Consider the following 23319-nt stretch of genomic DNA (forward strand, 5'->3'; position numbering starts at 1 on the left):
TTCCACTTTGCTCCTTCACAATTTCTAGTCCTCCAGCCCTAATGACAAAGACAGATGAGGATGTCTCCTGGATAACAGCTTTTTTTTAATACCATCTATTGAGCGCCTACTAGGTTGTTTGCATAGACCAGTAAACACATGTGTATATTTTCTATAAGAGCAACTATGGCTATGCAGAGCTAGAAGGTTGCTGGGAGGGAAGGATCCTCCTGGAACCAAAGGAAGTAGTCTCTAGAGCCTTCTTTCTCATCTACAGGTTAAGGTTTTAAGATGCTTTAAGGTAAGCTTGTGAAGTCCTGCCCAGAGCTCAGTGACAAGAAAGGGAATGAAGCCCCTAAAGTAACATCTCCGGGGGTGCAAGGTAAGGGCCAGTGCAGCCCCCTACTGGTTTGATGCATCCTGGCCCAGCCCCCAAAGCCATGGGAGAGCTCCCTGGGTTGAAGGACCAACTGACAGGAAGAATCAACTTCCCTAGAGCTCAAGGAGCCCAACCACTGGTCAGGCTCACTGCACACCCTCTGCAGCCAGGCCAACCACATTGCCTCAGACCATGGCCTCTGGGTGCCTCCAGCTCACAGAGCAGCAGCTTCACACAGGCAATCAAATCCAGTGTTATTTACACACTGCTCCAGCTCCCAGTGGTCTGTGTCCTGCTCCAGCGACAAAGCAGGGACCGGACTGAGTCTGTGACTTCTTGGACGTGCCAAGGCAAGGGGAGCTCACAGGCTTGGCTTCTCACTAGGCTGCAACGGGCCTGCAAAAGAAGCGACCTTTTTGCAACAGATTATTCAGTGCTCACACCAACTCCATGAACTATGTCTTATCATCATCAATACCACACTGATAAGAAAACTGTGGCACTGAGAGCCATGGCAGCCTGTTCTAGCCCACACAGCCGGAAACCCACAGCCTGATGCCCAAAGCCAGCCCTCCGCCACTGCACCTTCTGCTGCCACTAACATGGGTCCAGCACCTGCCAACTCAAAAGGAATTTAGAGGAGAACGTTTTTACCTCACTGCCTACATAGATGGAGTCTTTGCCCTGGATGGAGAAAGGCAACCTGGGGAGACAACATAAGTCACCCAGGAGGCAGAAGCTGACAGCACTAAAGGTGGACTTCAGTATCTGTGAGCCCGTAGCCCTTACTCCCACCACCTGCCACAGGACCTGGACGCATATACCAGCTGACCTTCAACACTAGCACCCCCATGGATGTGCTACCAGGGAAAGATGCATTCACACACATAGCAGGGCAGATGAATTTGTGTATTAGATTACTGGCCGCAGACCCAAACCTGGAGTAGTGGAAAGGACAAACAGTTGCTTAATGTGATGAAGGAAACATCAAAACCGAAAGATCCCATGCTTAGGTGAGGTACCCAAGGTGACCAGGCAGCCAGTGGGCAGCTGGGATCTGAAAGGGAATGCCACCAGATTTCATCCTGTCTGTTCTGGAAGTCAGAGGACTATACTATCGGTCATAGTGACTTGATTTGTGCTCTGCACCACCATCAGAGCCTTCCGGATCACTCAACAAATAAAACAACTAGTTGTTTCCATCCAACAATCAGCAGGACTCCGTTTTATTTCCCCCACGCTGAATTGATGGTTATTCGACTAGACCAACCCATGCACGGATTGTTCTGGAGTCCCGCGGATAGGGCTTTATAGTCCATCAGCATCTGTTAACTGAGCACAGATTGCGCACAAGCGCTCTATCAACAACACTCTTGATCTCGATGCTCTGAAGCTGGTAGAAATTCTGGACATTAATCCCCTCTAGTAAGGCTACCTCTTTCAGCTGTGGCAGTCAGACCTGCAGTCAGACCTGCCTCTGAGCATGATTCAGTGGCTCTCTACCTGAGCTGCCTCCTGGAGTCACCTGAGGGTGGGGGTAAGAAAACTGATTCTGGTTCCCCCCTGCAAAGAGTTCCACGCAACTGACCAGGGGGTAGTGCTCTTAAACCTCCCCAAACAGTTTGAATCTGTAGAGGAAGCTGAGAACTGCTAGTTTCTATTAAAATTCACACCCCTGGCACCAAGAGACATTTGTAGCAAATTGGTCTAACCACTTGGTGTGTTCTACTTCTTGGGTCAAGGATGGGACTGGGTATCAAGGAGTCCGTAGAGATGGGAGCAATGTCTTGATCTAACGTACTCAGCACATCCTGTATTTGTTTTGCCAAATCACTTTCTGTTTTGCTTTTACTTCCTCACTCTTTCTTCTTCCTATAAACCACACTGGCTGCCACTGTCAATTCTCTAACCTGTTTTCTTCCCCTTACAATCAAAGTCCAAGCTGTGTATGATCTCATTTATTCTCGAAATAGCCCTGCAAGTGAGGAAAGAGCCAGGCTTTTGTTCCCTAAGGCATATCAGGGGCCTGCAGATCAGGAAAGGTTTTTATCTGCCATAGAATTCATATCATTATTTTACATCTATGTGCTTATAACCATTTTCATTTACAAAGTACTTTCACCTATTTGCTCCTGTGGAATCTTCACAGAAAGTTAGTGGTGGCAGCATTTTCATAACTAGGGTGGCCACACATCCTGATTTGCCCCTAACCAGCTCTTGGTGACACCTGTTGTCCTAGCCCAAATATTCATAGCACCCCATTTCACTCTCAAACCAAATGTCCTAGTCTGAGCAATAAATGATATGATCACCATAATATCATTATGGTTATTTATAACCATAGAACTTATGTAATTTGTTCAGTCATGAGCTGATTAGGCAGAGACAAGTCTTCAACTCATGTTCTGGGCCTCTAAACCTCTTCCCGGCCCATGGGGCATCTATGAAACATTAGCTCAGAGCTGATTTACTCAAACCTTTCTTACTGGTGATGAAGAAACTAAAAATGTGAGGGAAAAGATCTCCTAGATGTCACTACTAGAATGCTCCCTGGAAGGAAGGAGTACAAAGCAAGAAGAGCCCGCATCTTGGCAGCATTCGATGACCACATTAGAATGGATTAGTAAGCTATCAATGAATTGTCATCTTGGTTGACACGCGAGAGCCCAATTCAGCAAAAGAAGCTGTAAGGCCTGACATATAGGTATTTGGAAAATAAGAGTAAGAAATTCAGAGTCCAAACTACAACATTGGGGATCCCTGGGTGGCTGGGATCTCTGGGTGGTACAGCGGTTTAGCGCCTGCCTTTGGCCCAGGGCGTGATCCTGGAGACCCGGGATCGAGTCCCACGTCGGGCTCCCGGTGCATGGAGCCTGCTTCTCCCTCTGCCTATGTCTCTGCCTCTCTCTCTCTCTCTCTGTGTGTGACTATCATAAATAAATAAAATTAAAAAAAAAAAACAAACAAACTACAACATTGGAGGACTGGATCTGAATGTTATTTACAATGTACTTCTGAGCACGGGCGTTGTTCAGCCATCAAACAGGTGGCATCATCATGCTCACTTCCCTAGGTTGTTACGCAGAGTAAAACCTGGTTCACTGAGTGCTCTGACAGCAGGAACTCTCATAAGCTTCCTGTGAGTCACATTTATTTGTTCATTTTTCACATGAGTGAGCCAAGGCTTAGAAACAGGGATGCTGAGGATCCAACAAGAGAAGGTAGTTGAATATGCTTCATAAATTCTAAAATGCTGCCATTTATTATTATTATTATTATTATTATTATTATTATTGGCGGCAGCAGTAATAGTTAACAGATTATGATAATCAGTTGATGTGGGATAGAATCCCAAATCCTTGAAACTCCCTGGGTGACCCAGGTTTTGAATGGCACACACCCAGGGTACAGATTGTGTGAAGGGGAGGTCTCTTCAAGAAGTGTTGAAGATGACGATCATACATCGTGGCTCTGGGTGGGGTCCAACCTGCCCCAGAGGCTTCCTAGAAACCAACCCACCCCGCCCTGCAGAAAGCACCCTAGACCCCCCAAGAGAAAGGCCTTTCTCATGGGAATCATAAAGCTGAGAGATTTTTCAACTTTAGAATACCTGATTTTGTAGATCAGGACATCGTTTCCCTAAAATGAAACCATTCACAACCTGGCCAGGATCTCTACTTCACAATCATTTTCAGCCCTTGCTGGTCCCTGTAAATGATACCAACGACCTAGAATTTCAAAAAAAAGAGGGGGTAAAATCAAGGGCTTTCCATTCTGAATTTTTTGTTCCACCATCAATCTGGGTTTTGAGCTAATCATGAGGGCCTCCCGGTTCTCATGGATCCCTTTCCTTCAGGGACAAAACAAATAACAACATAGGCATTTTTGAATTCTTGGGGGTCCTGGGGGCTGCCCAGTGAGCTTTTTATATAAATGGAGCAAACCTTCAAAGCTGCCACCATGAAGTTCCAAAGGTCCAGCTAGAATTGGTCTCTGTGCCTACTAGTGGGGCAAAGGGCTTCTTTGGCTTTCTAAAGAGTCAATTTGTGTTTCAAATAGCTTTCAGGAACTTGACACTATGAAACTACCTGCTCCCAGGAAATCTGAGAAAGTCCTAGAATAGCTTTCTTCAAGGAGGGCAGGCAGGGAGGGAGACTCATCGCTTTGTTAAAGCCCTCCCCGCTGATTCCCTGGGACAGAGACCTGGACGCCAAGGTCCAGGGCTCCCGCTCCCGGCCCTTGGTCCGACACTGCCAAGCTCTGAAGGGGACACGACCTCTTTCATCATTCCTTGGGTCTCCCAGAAGACCTGGTATTCCTGCCCAGAACGGTCCCAGAAACCAACTGAGGGGAGACAAGAAATAAGCTTAGCAAAGCAAATGTCACTAAACGACAGATGTAATTTCTACAGATAATTTTGAAAAATAAACCCAAAGAAGGAAACACCCCGTCAAAGATAATGTAACAGACTTTTGTGGTAGGCTGGGTCAGCTGGGACAGACCACTTACCAAGTGTAAAGTAAGTCACAACCTGTTGGGGTCTTTTTTTTTTTTTTTTTTTAAGGCATCCAAAGATACCAAAAGGTTGTTACCAAGGTTTATGCAGATCTTACACTTTCTTGTGACAATCTCTCTGTTTAATTAGCTTGGAAATCAGGGTGCTTTGCCCCCAAATAACATCTTTCCCATTGCAGGGAACACCTGCGCCTTTTAAATTCAGCTGGGAGACCTCTCGAAGGGCACCAAGGCGTCTCCCCTTCTCAGTTACCTGCGCATTTCCAGGGCAACCGCAGACCAAGGGTATTTTCCCGGTTCGCCAAAGTCCCAGCGCGCAGGCGGCCCGCGCGCTCCCCTCCCCCGCGTCCTGGCCGCGCTTTCTGCACGCCCGGGAGGCGGAGGCCACCGGCCCGCGGGCGCCTCAGGTTTCCCGGCTCCTGCGGCGCGTCGGCCACGGCGAGCACTGATCAAATGTTTCTTTCTTACAGCACTCCACGGGCGGAGCGGGGAAACGCCGCCTCCCCGCCTCCATCCCTCCCTCCCACAGCTTGCAGACGAAGCGCAGCAGCTCTGGCGGCGCATCGCTGCACCCGGGGAGCGAGGCCGCGTCGTCTCGTGGGTTCCCTGTGCTCCGTCCCATCCCGCCCCGGTGTGACCTGCGGTTTTCCCTAGTGCCAGACCCTCCGCATTTCCTTACACTCCCCTGCGGAATCCTGATTGTGGCAATAATAGTAATGCCGGCGGAAGGAGTGTTTGTTCTCCTGCTTTGCAGGTCACCAAAGCAAGAAACACCTTTGTTTCCTCCTGAAGTAGCTCTGAGCAGGAGCGAGGGAGGACGTCTGCAGAGATGTCATTTTTATTTTGCCAAGGATAATTGGCAAAATAATATCTCCGTAAGGTGTCCTTTGCTTCCCTTCCCTCCCTTCCCTCCCCTGCCTCCTCCCCCCCTCCCCCCCCCCCCCCCAGTTTTAGAAGAAAGGTTCTCGGGTCCCGCCACGTTCCTGCCGTCTCCCCATACCTCGAGACGCCCTTTAGGACCAGCCCAGATCCCACCGGGCGGGGCTCCGGGGCCGCACCGGTGATGCTCCTGGTCTGCAGCCCGCCGACTCTCCAAGAAGACCGCCACCTGCCAGGTTGCACCTGACTGCCCGACCCCGGGGAGCCCCGAAGCGGGGCTCTGCTCTCTGGCTTGCAGCAAGGCCGCCCAAGGGAGCGCCGAGGCTGAGCCGCGCTCCCTGGGGAGGGTCCAGCGTCCCAGCTCTGTCGGGGCTGCCACGTGAGCCCGCGCCGCCGCCGGGAGCCCGACTGCAGGCGCGACAGGTGCAGCGGGCGCCGGGACGCCCACCTACCTTCACGAAGAGCTCGATCTCGGGGTCCCTGTCGTCCCCGTTAGCTGAAGCCGAGTCCGTCATGCCGTCGGCGCCCGGGGCCAGGGTCCCGGGCCGGGGGGGCGCCACCGCTGCGGCGCCCGGGGCCAGCCGCGCTCTGCGCTCCTGCTCTGCGGGCTTGGTCCTCCTGGAGAGCCGCGCTGCTGCTGCTGCTGCTGCTGATGATGATGATGATGATGATGATTATTATTATTATTTTCAAACCAGTCTCTCAAGCCGGGACAGCGGTGTCTGAGCGATCCAGATGGGTGTCCGGAGAGATCACATGCAACGGAGGGGAAGTCAGAGGGGACCGGGGCGAGGGATGGCAGCCGGTCCCCGGAGCAACAAGTGCCGCCGCAGGGAGGTGTCACAGGATCCGCGCCTGTCAGCGATCCCCGCGTCGCCGCCAACGCGCCCAAAATAGCCCGAGGCCGCGGGGCGGGGTCAGGGCGGGGCGGGGAGGGAGGGGCACCCCGCGAGCGCGGCCTCTGCCCCGGCCCGCGCCCCCGCCCCGCAGGACCCCGGGCGCCGCGCAGCCTGGCTGGCACCACCGCCCGGGCCGGGGGACCTCCTGGGGAAGGTAAAGGGCGGGAGCAGGAGGCCTGGCGAGGTGGACGAGAGGAGAGGAAAGATGGCTTTAGGTCTTGGGTTTCCTTCGTGATGCGTTAGCTCCTCCGCGCTACCCCCGTTACCTAACCCCAGGGAAGCCCCGGCCTGCCCCGGCCCAGCTCAGAGTGGGGAGGAGCCGAGGGGAGGGGGCCCGGGAAGAAAGGACCCCGAGTACCAGCCCCCCTCGCGCTGGGCAAACGGAGTAGGGGATGGGCAGGGCCGTGCGCGAGGCGCAGGGGCGAGCCAGCCTGGTCAGGTGCAGCCGGAGCCAAGGACCCGTGGCTCTCTCATCTTCTGCGCTTGCTTTGTCTTCCCTTTCTTTCCCTTTCCTCTTCTTTCCTTTCCTATTCTTGTTTCGGTTCTGTGTTTTGTAGTGAAGTGTGATACGCATACGGAAAAATGCACATGTCATGAGCGTCCAATGACCTGAAGCCATGCAGGGAGCGCCAGATGAAGAAATAGAGTGTTAACTATACTCCAGAAGCTTCTCCGGGTCTCACTTCTCTTCCTCCCACTCCCCCCATCTCCCTCTTCCACCAGAGTAACCATTATCCTGAGTTGTGACAACACACGTTAGTTTTGCCAGGAATCTTAGAATAGAGGCGCTGTATACTCCTTGATGTCTGGCTTCTTTTGCCCACCATGACACTTGTGAGATTCATCCAATCTGTTGTGTGTAGTTGTAAATCATCCATTTTCGTGGCCCCGATTTATGTATCCATTTCTCAGTTGATGGACATTTGCATAGTTAACTACTGCCATGGATACTGCTGCTATGAGCATCCTATCAAACATCCTTTGGTGATACATAGACACTTTTCTCTTGGGTATATACTTACAAGTGGAATTTATAAGTTATCGAGTATGAGAATGTTCTTCTTGAATAAATATTGCCAGATGGTTTTCCAGAGTGGTTGTACCAATTTGCATTCCCATCTTTCACTTCTTTTAAAAATAGGTTTCAAAATCTTTTACATCTGAAATCTGGTCAGTTGTTGTTTGTTTTCTCTGCCTTCTCTTTAGCTAATCCTGTTTGTGCTCTGGCTTGCCTTGCTCTCAAATATGTATGTATTTCCCAGCTTTGTAAGAAAAAAAATAGTCAATACTATTGACTTATTATGTACCAGTAATACCAGTACTTATTATGTACCAGACAAAAATGCTCAGCACTCTACCATCTTCACTTGTTGAGTCTTTACAAGTAGTGTTATGAGGCCTGGGTGGCTCAGTGATTGAGCGTCTGCCTTCAGCTCAGATCCTGATCCCAGGGTCCTAAGTTTGAGTCCTTCATCAGTCTCCCTGCAGGCAGCCTGCTTCTCCCTCTGCCTCTGTCTCTGCCTCTTTCTGTGTCTGTCATGAATAAATAAATAAAATCTTTTAAAAAATAGTGTTATTATCCCAGTGTAACAGAGGCTTAAAGTATTTAAGTAACTTGTCTCTAGTCACCCAGCTAGAAAGTGGTGGATTTAAACACAGAAAGATTGAGCCTGTGCTCTCAGCTCCTCTGCTAACTGCCTCTCCCTATCTTAGTACACACCGGGTAAGTCACTTTGAAGAAACAATGACACTGTCCTGGTCTGAACGGAGATTAAGATCCATTTCCAGATTATAGTCACATGGAAAGAAGATGAAGCCTGTCACATGAATTGGGCAGATGCAAGAGCTACATAAATCAGCCTGTAGACAGATTCTTCACCACAGTTGGAGTGGGTAGAGGGAAAGGCCTCCGTAAAGCAGAAGGCACTTGGGTTGAACCTTCCTGAATAGGCGGGCATCTAACAGGCGGAGAAGATGGCAAGGTATCCTAACTGCCCTTTATGGCAGGCTGTTTCTCCATAAAGTCCAAGTCCAAATGCTTTTCTCACTGAAGAAACAGTCATCAAACCCAACTTTGTAACCCTCACAGTACGCGACAGCTCAATCAAAGGGAGGTTTCATCCCTCTCCCCTCCTCCTTGGTTTCAGTCTTACATCACCAAAGCCTTTAGAGAAACAGTCACCTTCATAGCTGTACCTTCAGAGCCAGTGACTGCATCTCCGGGAAGGACAAGGGTACAGCGGGTGGCTGATACCTTTACTGAGTGCTCATCACTTCCCGACTCTGGACTCTGGACAGTATTTGCAATAGCAATGTGGCAGAGGTAAATAAAATTATATGCATAAAATGCCTCTGAGGGTTATTTATTTTTAGATGAAAGATGCTTTACATGTGTGATCATTTTCTTGGCTATGATCTAAACAATGTCTGGTATGACCTCCACTCTCCTTAATTCCAAACGTAGCAGAGTTGGCTTCTATTTCATCTTCTCCAAATATCTACGGCTTATTGAAAACAGACCAGTTGCCTTTTAATTTTTAGATAATATCTTCCATTTGGACATCCCTTCAGACGACCAGTAGTTTTGATATAATAAATGTTCATGTTGCAAAAAAAAAAAAAAGGCAGTTTCGACGATAAAATATTTTTGTGCATATTTCTAGTTTTCAATTCCACATTCTACTTTAGTTCAGGATAAATAGTCTTCATTTTGTACCCTTTAATGTCACATCATAATTGGTTAGAGTCAATTATAGCATTGTCCAGAGAAAAACACCTCCTTGATCATACATAGACTGTACTATTTTTTTTCATAGACTGTACTATTAATAATCATAGTTTCACAAAGTTGGTGCAAGTTTTGGATAAACATTTACCAGCAAAGGACTTCAAAAACCTATTTAGTGCTCACTTTGGCTGCACATATACTAAAATTAGAACAATACAGAGAATATTAGCATGGCCCCAGTGAAAGGATGACAAGCAAATCTGTGTAATATCCATACTTGTGTATGACTGTTCAAAGCAAAAGTTATAAAATGTCTTATGGGGTTTTAAATATATTCAGATTCCATGATAAGACATAAAGGGTGGAGGTAAAGAGATTTACATAGTGGTAGGGTTTCTATACTTCACTTGAAGTGGCAAACTATGAACCATAAGCAGATTAAGGAAAGTTAGGTATGTGTGTTGTAACCACTCTGAAAGCAACAAGTAGAAAAGTTATAAAGGAGATACAAAAAAAATCCAATAGATATATTAAAATGTAATGGGAAGAAATCTTCAAATAATCTAATAGATTTGACAGGGGGGAAAAAGAGAGCAAACATAAAACTTACTATAAAATGGCATATTTTCCCCCCTCTGCCCTTTTCCTTGCTCATGCTCTCTCTCTCTCTCTCTCTCCAAAATAAGTAAGTAAATAAATAAATAAATAAATTCTTTTTTAATAAAGATATAACATACCTAATACCAGAGCCTCAAAATACATGAAGCAAAGCTGATAGAATTGAAAGTAGAAAGAGACAAATCACAGTTATAGTTGGAGACTATAAAACTTTTTTTTCAAAACTTTTCTCTTAGTAATTGACAACAACAACAACAACAAAATCAGTGAGAATAAAAAAGGCCTAAGTAATACTACCAACCAATTTGGCCTAATGAACTTTTGTAGACTATCCCATCTAAATAACAATGGAATACACATTATTCTCAAGTACATATGAAATAGTCACCGAAATAAATCAAATTCTGGGTCACAAAACAGGGGTTACATTTTAAAGAATGAAACAATATAAAATACATTCTCTGCCCATAATAGAATCTATTACATCAATAAAAAATGTTTCTGGAAAATCTCTAAATATTTGGAAATTAAGCAATTCACTTTAAGAAATTTGTTGGTCAATAAAGAAGTCTCAAAGATCATTGGAAAATATTTTGACCTGAATGTAAATGAGCATACAGTGTATCAAAATTTACAGGATGTAGTTAAAGTAGCACCTAGAAAGAAAGAAATTTATGTTTGAAATGTTCTTTTTAGAAGGAAATCGTGGTCTCAAATATAAGCTTGTACCTTAAGAAACCAGCAAAACCGAAAGCAGGAAGGAATAAAATAATAAATATAAGGGAAAAAAAAAAAAACTAATGAAACTGAAACAAGATAAAACAATGGAGAAAATCAATGAAACCAGAAGCTAATTCTTGTAAAAGACCAATAAAATTGATAAAAATTCTAGCTAGAGTTTTGAAGAGAAAAAGAGAGAAGTTATATATTATTTATCAGTTTCAGGTACAAAAGATGGGCTAGCACTACAAAATTCAGTCATGAAAGGATGATAAAGGAATAATATAGGCGACTCTCTGCATGCAAATTAAAGACTTGAAAGAAAAGAACCAAATCTTGAAAGGCAAACTAACAAAACTCATTCGAGAAGGAAGAGATAAAATGAACAGCCCCATGTACACTAAAGATATTGAATTCATAGTGGAATATCCTCCCTACCCAAAAATACCTCCAAGCCCAGAGATCCTCATTAATGAAGTCAACCGAATCTTTAAGAAAGAAATAATACCAATTCTATACAATCTCTTTCAACATTAAGTAGAGGAGGAAATCATGAACCTGCATCCAGAATTTGTAAAGGATTTTTACGCTCAAAAATAAGAAAACAAACAACTCAATTAAAAATTAGCAAAAACCTGAACAGACATTTCATCAAAGGAGACATGCCAATGGCAAATCAGCACATCAAAAGATGATCAGCACCATCACTGAGTAGAGAAATACAAATAAAATTATAACATAGTATACCTACTAGAATGGTGACAATAATACACGAATGATAACCCCATGTGGTAGCAAGGATGCAGAGTATCTGAAACTCCCATACGTTGTCAGTGAGGACGCAAAGCTGTACGGCCATTCTGACAAAACTGTTTGGTAATTCCATATAAAGTCACATATACGCTAACCATAAGACCCACGTGTCATCTCTCAGGTGACCAGCATCTCCCAGGTGTTCCCTAGGATAGAGCAATGAAAACAGGTTCTCACAAAAACCTGTACATGAATGTTCATAGCAGCATAATTCATAATTGACACAAACTGGAAACAACGTAAATGTCCCTCAATAGCTAAATGAATCAAGAATTGTGGTACATCCATACAATGATAGAGCACTTAGCAATAAAACAAAATGAATAAGAACAAAACATGGATGAATCTCAACTGCAGTATAAAAAGTGAAAGAAGCCAATCTCAAAAGATTACATACTGAATGATTCCATTTTATATGACATTCTGGGAATGTCTGCAAAATTATAACAATGGACAGCACATTAGTGGCTGCAGGGTGTTGGGATTGGCAGGGGAATGAGACTACAAAGGAGTAGCATAGGGAATTATTTCAGGTGATCAAACTATTCTGTATCTTGTTTGTGGTGGGGATTATAGATTAAAACATTCAGGACTCTATACCCAAAATGAGAATTATCTGTATATAAATTTTTCAAAGGATCAAGACTCTTAAAAACTTCAAAAAAATGTGAAGCCATTAGATTTTATTTTTTTATCCCCTTTCCTCACATTCTTCTTTTCAAATCCTTAATATCAGATCTCATCTTACCATTGACTTCAGATATGTAAAACGAACATTTTATGAGACCTAGTATTTCTAACTATAGTCAATCAATAACGTAGAACAAACCTTCATTGAAATAAAAAATAAAACAACAAAATAAGCATCTGTAGACTGAGAGAGCGTGTGTGTATGTGATAAAAGGACATTTATTATGAAATAATGATGATCCTTTTAGGGAGATTTTTTTTTTTTTTAGAAATGTTCACCTTGTCCAGTACCAGAGTATAAGCACATCATTAGATACAAGCTCCAACTTTTATGTGCCTAATGATATTTAGTTGAACCCTTTCACTCTGCCCAGGGTAGCAGCTATTTCTAAGAGAATTAGATTGTCCCACTCTTACACTCTTTACAGAGGCTCTCACAGACAATCCCAAGGGCTTGAGGTTCAAGCTGAAGGGACCAGCAGGATTTGATGACAGCTGCAGAAGTTACACAGGGTCTCTGTGGGAGGACCAGGTTGGGTGTAGACAAGGGGAGGAGAGTCCTAAAGCCATTATACCCACATGAAGTCACAGGTTGGGCTGTGAAGAGGATTAGGGTGGGTTGCTAGCTCTATCTATTCCTTTACAAACTATTGTGCCCTTGGGCATGCCTAACATTACCATCAATCCTGGTCCCCACAGCAGTCTGCCTCCAGTCTCTCAGGGAGATGCCTGGGAGTGGGCTGGACTGAAGCCAAGCCCTGAGTCCTTGTCAACAACCATCACTCACCCACTGATTCACTCATTGCTCATTCTTTCCACCAGTGTTTTGGAGGAGTGCTGCTTGTGTTCATTCTAGAACCCTCCGAGAACGTGCATGCATTGTGCATATCACTTCCTGCTGCTAAACAATCATAGATTGTGTTTTGTCTTTTCCATGTGAGTGAAAGCTCCTTGAGGACAACGTATCCGATTCTATGTCTCTTTCGCATGACCCTCAGAACGTAAGGGTTCCCCACTATAGATTTATAAACAACAACATCCAAAAAACCACTTATAAACAAACTATTCGTAATCCTAGTACAGTGTACATGTTCAAAAAATAATTGTTGGTGGGATGAATTAATGAATAACTGGCAGCTGTTTTATTCAGAGTCCTCCCTGACTAAGGATTCTGTCCTTATTTTACTCAAAGTTTGACATCAGTGAAATGGACATTATAGTGTGGGGCTTTTATAAAGATTCTAATTTTGAAGTAAGACATGAGAAATATTTATGTAATAATAATCATGGTTAACATTTACTAACAGCCCACCATGTGCTGGAAGCTCTGAATCTCTCATAAACTCACTTCATCTCTGTAATAACCCCATGAGACAGGTACCATCAGTCCCATTTCACTAATAAGGAAGCAAAGACTTAAAAATGTTAAGTAACTTAAGTAAGTAACTTGTCCAAGATCACACAGATAATTATAAATAACAGCTGGTATTCTGACTCAGGTCTGTCCATTGTGAAAGCCTATCTTTTTAACCACCGTGCTTTCCAGTGTGTGAGAAGTAGGATGAGTTTGGAAGAGGCTGGGATGATGATAGAGACTTAAAAATTGTTCATTGGATTGGAATCAGTGAGTGACTGGTCTTGGATAAGGCATGGGTGAATCTGGGAATTCTGGAATCCTCCTTTACTCTGCTTAACCTAAGAGACACCAGAGAAGAAATGAAAAAAGAAGTGGCACCAAAATGTGGCACATGAAAAATTTAAAAAATACCTAGCCTCTAGAGAAAGGGAAACCAATGGTAGACAAGCAACCAGAAAAAAGTGATCTGAGGTCATGTTCTGTTGCAGCACCATGAATTTTTGGCAGGATTTACTGCTCTGGTAATTGTCTCACTTAATGGCAAAGTTCATACTTTAGTCACAGCAAGATCACATTAAAATACAACTATTACACAAATATATTTTTAAAAGTCTTGGACAGGATTCAAAATAAATACATGTATAACAAAATTCCCAAAAAACTGTTGATCCATATTATTTTTATGCACACATTTAATTTCTTTTAGCCAACAGGCCCATCTTGCCAATTGACCAGAGAGAGCCTTTAATAATTCAAAACAGTGCATGGTGTTAAGAAGGACCCTGCCTGGGGGAGAAGAAAGATAAGGAATTTTGGGAAGGGAGAGTCAGCTTGTCCATGGGTAGGAGGAGAATGAAGAATGAATTGAGGGAATTGGGGAAATGCCCATAATGACCAAACAGATTAGAATTCTGAAAGGAAAAGCGAAGAGTTGTTACAATGATTGACAACCAGAATCCATTTGCACTTTTGTTAAGGGACCCCTGCATCTTCCTGGAATCTACACTGTTCCATTCACGGCCCATTAGGTTCGAGTGGAGCTTTGGGGTGGGCAGGTGACTCATGTTGGCCAAAGGGAGCACTGAATCCCTCTGAGACATTGATTGGTTCAAAATGGGCACATGATCAACTTGGAGCCAATGTTCCATTTTTAAAATGAAAAAGTCATGTCTTCTAATAGACTTGCAAAGCAAACTATGTAATGCTGAGTTCATGACATTTATGATCTAGTTGTCAAAGAATCATTTTATTTAAAACTGTGATTATCTCCACCAGATGATAAAGTTAGTTGAGGCTGTTTCTATGTAACTCTTAGAAGATACAATATGAATCCTCATTATCATGTGATAAAAAGAGGTCAGACTTTGCTCTGATTTGGGGCTTTTGTCAGAAATGTGCTTAAGAGACAATTTTTCCTTCTGCTGGACTTACAGAGAAACTACAACATGGTCTTGGAGCTGCTTGCACAGTCTTGCCACCACTAAAACAGCGTATAATTAAGAGTAAAGCCAACAGAGAGAAAACAAGGTCCAAGAGATGGAGAAACATTTTATGTTCTCATTCATTTGGGGAATATAAATAATAGTGAAAGGGAATAGAAGGGAAGGGAGAAGAAATGGGTAGGAAATATCAGAAAGGGAGACAGAACATGAAGACTCCTAACTCTGGGAAACGAACTCGGGGTGGTGGAAGGGGAGGAGGGCGGGGGGTGGGAGTGAATGGGTGACGGGCACTGAGGGGGGCACTTGATGGGATGAGCACTGGGTGTTATTCTGTATGTTGGCAAATTGAACACCAATAAAAAATAAATTTATTATTAAAAAAAAGAAAGCCCAAGGTCTGATGTAGTATTTGAGTGACTAGATCCCTTGGTACCTAAAAATTAATACCCTAGAGTTTCCTGTCCTGAGGGTCACTAAAATCCCCTTTTGGCTCAAACCATCTTCAGTTGGGTTTTTTAATGTTTGCAGCTGGAGGTTTATATCCACAACAGTTAGAACCTGAATGGAATAGAGGGCTATGGGTAAGAGATGGTCCATATGACCAAAAAAGATCTTAAAAGGCTATTTTAAGGTGGACATGGGTCAACAGCACAGTGATGCACTTTAAAAAGGAAACTGCATCCTGGGGTGCCTGGATGACTCAATCATCAAGCCTCCAACTTTTGATTTCAGCTCAGGTCATGATCTCAACTTTTTGAGATTAAGCGTCAAGCTCCATGCTAGGCATGGAGTCTGCTTAAGATTCTCTCTCTGTCCCTCTCCAGCCCCACTCCTCTCTCTCAAAAAACCCCCAAACAAATGAACAAAAAATGCTAATGCTTCCATAACACCTTATGTAAACCTCTACCCTTGTGCCACTACATTGAAGTTGTTTATGAATCTGTTGCCTTCTAGAGCTAAGATCTTCAAGGACAGAAGACATCTACTCATCCCTCCATTAATCACTTCTTGCACTGTAATCATCACTTTACACATCCACAGCTCCAACAAATCTAAATTTTTGAAAGCAGGACTGGTGTTTTTTATGTGTGTTTCTGTGTGCCCAGCACACAGCCAGCATATGGTATGTGTCTAGATCTATCTGTCCACATGCACTCATTTCTTTGTAAATAACTTAAGATTTTTTTTATAATTTAAGATTTTATTTTATTCCCAGCACTGTGCTTTGCAGAATATAACATGCTGCTCTAATTCTTAAAGTTTACATACTAAATAATAAAAGCAGTGCTTTTTAATAAGTTGCTGGTTCTGATATCTTGATTAAGTGGAAAATGACTCCCTTGCTTGTCCCCTTCTCCATGGGATTTGCTCTCTGCCACCCATGACTATTTGCTGTTTATCAACAGATGCCATAGTGAAAATAAGAAAACACACTGTGGGAAAACACAAAAATGAGCCTTGACTCCTAGATAAAAGGTATGAACCACTAGTTGCAGGATCTCAGGGACTAATAAGTATATGAAAAAGCACACCACTTAGCTATAAAACATATTGCACCAATGGCAGATTTCTTACTTATATAATTGATAAAAATTTTTAAAGACTTATGAGAAAAATTAGGTAAATATGCAATACGAGTGGTGAGTGTACATTGGTACAACCTTTGGAAATCAGTTATCTATCATATTTGAAGACATAGGGTCATGTGAAGACTCAACAGGCCCATTGATAGGAAACTCCTAAGGAAACAAAGGGTATATGTTCAAAGGTGTTTATTGCATCATTGTTTGAAATAGAAAACTAGAAGTGAACTAAATATCCATCAGAAGATTGATTGGGTACATTTGGTGCATCCATATAATGAAGGATATTGCAAAAAGAATATATATAGTGACATGGAAAGATGTCAGGATATATTGTTAAATGAAAAAGAAAATAAATTATGGAAAAGTGCATGAATTTATTTCATTTCTTGTAAAATATATAGAATGTTATGGTATATATTGCTTGGAAGGCTGCACATAAAGTGTAAATAATGGTTATTTCAAAATAGTGGGATTAGGAGGGAGAATGTTTCAATTTTTGCTTTTTACAACTTTTACTTCATACATTGGGTTTTTGGTTTGTTTGTTTTTCAAGAAGTGTCTTTTCTAATTAACCCATAGTCAGCTAGACTGTGCATAGCCCTCTTAGTGCTCCCCTGGGCTATGTGAAATCAACCACATTTGTCTTTGGGAAGCCAATTCCCTTTTCTTTGGACCCGTCACTGGATTCAGAACTCTCATGCCTTACCAAAACTCTCACAATAGCAGGTCTTAACTTTCCCCCTTGTCCCTTCAATAAGCAGGGTACTAAGACCCTTCTACTGCAGTCTTCCTCACATCTGCCCACAGAGAGGAACTTAGTGACCCAGACTGCAGTCATATCTACATTTTAAAAGGGCATCGCTGGAGAAGGCAATTGATAGCACAAAGGCCAGCATTCCAAAAGGGTCTGAGGCCAGAGGAGTTTCCTAGGACAGTCTGAACCAGAATCCCTGAGCAAGCTTTAAAAAATGCATCTCTCTGGGCCCCTCCTACAAACCCTGAGTCTGAGGATGGGGCCAGGAAACCTACTACTATGATAAGTTACCTCGTGATCCTCATGCCACTGAAGCTCCATCACCATGGAGGCAGAGGGAAAGAAGAGTCTGAGGCCCAGACACTTTCTTTCAGCTCTCCACAGCCTTTGTACCTTTATTCTGCACACACAGGAAGACCCACCTCATTGTCCTTGACAATATCAGCACAGGAAACTTTAAGTTTTGATTCCGAAAGCTCCATAAAGAAGACCCCAAATACAGAAAGGAGAGATACCAAAGGACAGAGACTTGCATCACTTTGTAAGATGAAATTTCTACCCATAGATGCATTTATCTGTAGATTTATCTCTATCTGGGAAGAGTCTTTCCTATTTTGTCCTTCCTGTGCTGACCATCACTGTAACCAGTAGACTGATCACCACCAATATATCTAATAAGATTAGAGAGAGAGAGAAGAGAAATCCAGTAAGAAAGAAGTTAAACAATTTTTTGTGTCCTTAAATGATATCTGAAGAGCCAGTTTTAAGAATAAGCAGGATACATGGCCATAAAATGCTATGTTAATACAAGGGGTTATTACTTTTTAAGGGTGACATTAGCATGTTTGAGGAAGGCCTAGGGTAGGATCCTAGGACTCCTATTCATCACTTGCTAATAGAACAGAAATCAATCAAACAAACAAAGATGCTACTTGAGAAAATGCCTGAGTAGCTTCTCCCTGTTACTAGAAGATCTTGAAATACCGGGAACCAAATTTGCCCTTTAGGGAGACCCTTCCTCTATCCAATGGGATCAATGGCTCTAGAACTTGGTTGTACTTGGGGGCTATTAAAATGTTATTCCCATCTCCCATCACCATAGATCCTAATGTCACTGGCCTGGGGTGCAGCCTGGGCACTGAGATTATTTGTAAATTCCTCAGTTGATTCTAATGTGCAGCCAACATTGAGAATGTTGCTTATTAGAGAATCTTCTTAATCCCATACATGGAAGGCAAGATCTACCCTCCCGGAAGCCCTGAGCTGGGAAATAATCTCAACTCAGGCGCTTCTGGCTGAGACATGTAACATACTAAGTATATGAAGGTGGTAGCAGCCCGTGCTTTGGACACTGTGTCACATCTTCAAAACCCAGCCCCATTTTCTGCCTTAGCTTCATTAGACAGCACCCTGTGAGCTTGGCACAGGCTAACATTTCACCCCAAGGGCTGCCCTCTCAATTTTCTGTCTCAGATCTTTCCAAAGCAAAATGAGCCCCAAGCTGAGGGAGGATAGAGCAGACATTCAGGCCATGAACTTCAACCTGTCAGATGGGCTTTACGGGAGAAAATAGCTCTAAGGTTTGGAGAATTGAATCACAATCTCTGTGCAATGAACAAATCATCTAACCTCTCCAAATCATTAGTTTCCTTATCGAGGAACAGGGCTACTAACACCTAATATGAGCCATTGTCTTCAGCATTCAGTGACATAAAGAATGTGAGATTACTTGATTCAAAGTAGGTGCTCAATACGTTAAGCATTTTCCCCCATATCATTTTACTCAATCCCAAATACCCCTGTAAAGCAATTAAGGTAGACGATATTACCATCATCCTGTGGGGAAAAATGCAGATCTAGAAAGGTTAACTGACAAGTCTCAAGTTTCAAACGGTATCGATGGCAAAAGCAGGACAGGAATTTAGGTGTCTTGGCTCTTAATGGCCATTTCCTTTTTCCTATTTTATATTGTGCTGTGACCTTTGCCTCAGAAGAGAGCAGAAGTTTTCAAGTCTTTGACTAATATTAGAAGAAGAAAAAAGAACTAATGAAGCAGAAAATGCTTTCCTTCTAGCAAAAGGCACTTTGACTACGGGCAAGTATAGGCATTTGTTTCAGAATGTATTGTGTACACAAATGTGCTATTTAATGGCTACCTGGCAATTGTCCCATGCTTCAATTCCTTTTAAATGACATAACTGCCCCAGCTCCCCAATCAGTGCTTGCAGCTCTCCTGTTCTTTGGATTTGTTTGCCTCTGGGTATTCAATCTCTCGGAATTGTGTTTGAAAACTCTAGGATAGACTTGCATCAAGCCTGTGGACAACGTGCATTTATCCTGGGCTCTCACTTTGGCCATTTTGGTGGAAGTCACTGGTCATTTTGCATACTTAGTCAAGCCACCCTGAGAGTCATTTGTTTGCCTGGGGCACTAGCTGACCCAATGGCTGTGTTTGCAATAAAGTTTCCCCACTCACGGCCTTGCCCATTTCTTCTCTGTGTTCTAAGGCTGCTGAAATCTTACCTTGCCAGGGCAGGGCGTCTGTTCTGACAGTAATTTCTTCCTTTGGAAACTCAGCGTCACTTTTATTTTTTCATTTGGCACTTATTTATCTTTTGGCAATTTATTTATTTTTATCCTTGTTGTTTAATCTTAAGCTGTGTTCTATTATTAGCTTTCCTTTCACTCTGTTAATCTTGTCTCTCCAACCACACTGCAACGTCTTTGAGGGCTAGGGACAATGTTTTATACTTTTTTTCATTTGCTCCCAGAGCACACACAGTGCTACAGTCATGCTCAGGAAGTATTTGTCGAATAAATAAATGGTTGTTGAACAAATTCAGTGGCATTGCAGAATATCAAGTATTTCATTAGTGGATTCCCAAGGGCTCGAGGCTTATAAACCTGATGTGTTTTATGGTGTAACAGTTGCAATAGCTTATTTTGAAAATAACATGGCAAGTCTTAGTTTTGGAAATTCCTGCCTTCCAAATTCTCTGTCCATCTCCTTACTCCAAAATTACACATAAGACAATATTGAGGCCTCCAGTATATTCTATAAAAACTGAAAGAACTGATTTTAAGATTCTTCCAGACAAGCAAGGAAAAATATACCAAAAAAAAAAAAAAAGAATTAGTTTTCATCCTTAGTTTACCAGTTCTTTTTTAAGCTCTGCTCTTAACATTAAAAATATCTTTTTATTGAAATATAATTAGCATATAACATTATATTAGTTTCAAGTATGCAGTACAATGATTAGATATTTGTATATCTTGCAAAGGTCTTGATATTTTTTGCAGGGGCTGCATTTTTACCTCTTTTGCTTCCCACATGAATAGTCAAGGAATTCCTCCATAAGAAGGTCATCACTGTCATTCTGGTTGGTGACTGACCAATTAATTATTTCCTCCTTTACTCAGAATAGTATTAAGGAATTTTTTTGCAAATGGATATCCAAACCTTTGGCTCAAAAATAAAAAATACTACCTTTTGGTCACAGTTTATCCTCTGAATGACATACTTAACAAGCTGAATGACATCCTTGGTAAGGTTGGGCAAAAAGGTGGAGGTGTGGGGCACCTGGTGGCTCAGTGGTTGAGCATCTGCCTTTGACTTGGGGCATGATCCCAAGATCCTGGGGTCGAATCCCTCACAAGGCTCCCTTCAGGGAGCCTGCTTCTCCCTCTGCCTATGTCTCTGCCTTTCTCTGTGTGTCACTCATGAATAAATAAATAAAATCTTCAAGAAAAAAAAAGTTGTGAGTGCGGGCACGTAGACTGTGTTCAGTAAGAAATTGATGAAAGCACAAAAGAATGAATAAATAAGTGAAGGAGTCGTCTCTGGACATCAAAGGGCTTCCTTGCTTTGCTGAACAATTCTTGCCCTTCCTGGGTGTGTACTAGGAATGTGGTTATTACTGCATGGCTAAGGGTACAGGAAACATACATACCACTGGAGAATCACAGGAAGGACTGATATTTGATCACAAATTCACCAAAAGGTAGATCCCTGAGCGGGTAGAAAGCAAGTTGTATTGAGAAGATTAAGTGACAATGAGCCTCAGAGTTCAAGGTTGAGACTTGGGCCTTCAGAGCAAACCCAGGACATATTGTACTCATAGGGCTCACTAACTAATACTAGTTTTTCTTATTTGGAAGAGCTCATTGACCCAGTCTTTCAAGTATCTGTTCTGTGATAGCAAACATACTAATTCTAGAGAGAAGGGGACCCAGGAATAAACTTGATCCAATGATTTTATTTTCCCCCTTTTACATTCACAGATTAAAGAAAAGATGGAGAACAGATGCTTTTATCCAGTTAGTGGCCTGCATAGCTCAGTAATATTTTTGGAATAAATGCATGGGCTGTTGGACTCACCTATTTCTGCTGTGACTGCAAAATCTAATCTCCAAACTTCAGGACCCTACCTTTCAGAGAGGTGAAAGATGGGTCCTCAAACCCCAGGATCCCATTAGTGCTTGGGGGCAGTGCTCTATCTCTGGGCCAAAGGGAGCAAACAAGGCCAGCCTTGGGTTGACTTCTTAGAGGTCTGTCTCTGGAATAATTTTTCTAGCTTATACCCCAGTTTTGACTTAGCCAAAGTCAGCACATAGGAGGCCCAGACAATAGAAAAGGAGAGGAAAAGGAGAAAAGGAAGTTTAGTGCTTTCAAAAATCTCACTTCACATGACAGTTTTTTTAGAAAGTCAGCCAGAGTGGGCACATCCAAAATTAATTTACATTAATAGTATCCATGTGCCAGGAGACTCTCTATCTCCCAGATTGGCTCATCTAGGGGCCCTGCCTTTCTGAAATATTTTGGGTTTAAAAAAAATGCCATTAAAAAAAAATAAATAAAATTAAAAAAAAATAAAAAAATAAAAAAAAATGCCATTGATTTTACTAACTTGGATATTGTTTTTCAAGTGACAGAGAAAATTGTTATAATATCTGAATTATTTATCTTAGATTTGGCAGTTACAGCAAAAGCTAATGTGTTGGAAAAGATAAATTCACTAAAATTATTCATATCCTGATACTTAGGTGATGAATAACTTCATAATGCCATAAAACCTATGTATTCTTATGATAAAAATACCATTAATTGCTTAGGTAAAAATTTAGTTCCAGATAAAATAATTTTGAAAGGAAAATATAATACTATGAATAATGGGAAGTTAAATCTGTTTCACGGGTGAAAAGCCAAATATTCTTAAAGTAACAAAACTTTGTTCATATGATAACAAAGTCTCCATAATATATTTTATAAAATCTGAAAAACTGATTTGAAAATTTCTCCAGAAGAACAAACAGGGAAAAAAAAATGTCAAAAAAAATGTTTTCCAAAAGGATTAATGAGGATTTACTTTCTACATTTTAAAACAAAGGACAATTACCAAAACTATATGATATTATATTAAAAGCAAGGAAGAAATTATGAGTTAGAATACATATCTCAAAAGTATATTGAAGCTATAATAAGAACTTATTACATGACAAAAATAATATATAGGAAGCTGGTTAGCTCAGTCAGTTAAGTGTCTGACTCTTGATTTCAGCTCAGATCATGCTCTCAGGGTCTTGGGATCAAACTCTATATCGGGCTCCAATATAGAGTCAGCATGGAGTCTGCTTGAGATACTCTCTCCCTTTGCTCTTCCCCCTGCTTGTGTGCTGTCTCTAAAATAAATAAATAAAATCTTTAAAAAATAGAATATACAAATACAAGAAATAATCAAGTGGGATCAAGTCCCACGTCAGGCTTCCTGCATGGAACCTGCTTCTCCCTCTGCCTGTGTCTCTGCCTCTCTCTCTCTCTCCCTCTCTCTCTCTCTCTCTCTCTGTGTCTCTCATGAATAAATAAATAAAATCTTTAAAAATAAATAAATAAAAATAAATGTTAAAGGGAAAGTCTTACCATAGAAAAATAGAGAATTGATCTAATTGAGAATTGATCTAAT

At 42.4% G+C, this 23319-nt stretch overlaps 1 protein-coding gene and 1 non-coding gene across 5 annotated transcripts in view; one reads left to right on the forward strand and one right to left on the reverse strand.

Moving 5' to 3' along the window:
- The window catches only part of CLIC5 (chloride intracellular channel 5), a 155942-nt gene that overhangs the window by 94055 nt on the left and 38568 nt on the right, over positions 1 to 23319 (reverse strand). The window contains exon 1 of one of the 4 annotated variants that reach the window (XM_025991011.2): positions 6205 to 6622. The exons of 1 other annotated variant lie outside the window; for it this stretch is intronic. In XM_025991011.2, coding sequence (XP_025846796.1) covers positions 6205 to 6267 — 63 coding nt within the window. In that variant the 5' untranslated portion in view covers positions 6268 to 6622. Of the gene's footprint in view, positions 1 to 5126; positions 5328 to 5873; positions 6623 to 23319 lie in introns of those variants that run through there. 2 more of the 4 variants (XM_072733297.1, XM_072733290.1) reach the window with 2 other exon arrangements.
- Positions 9555 to 9661, forward strand: LOC112914277 (U6 spliceosomal RNA). Its single transcript, XR_003233826.2, has one exon. It is a non-coding gene; the product is annotated as a U6 spliceosomal RNA (small nuclear RNA).

Source organism: Vulpes vulpes, chromosome 1 (assembly GCF_048418805.1).
Source record: "Vulpes vulpes isolate BD-2025 chromosome 1, VulVul3, whole genome shotgun sequence".
NCBI lineage: Eukaryota > Metazoa > Chordata > Mammalia > Carnivora > Canidae > Vulpes > Vulpes vulpes.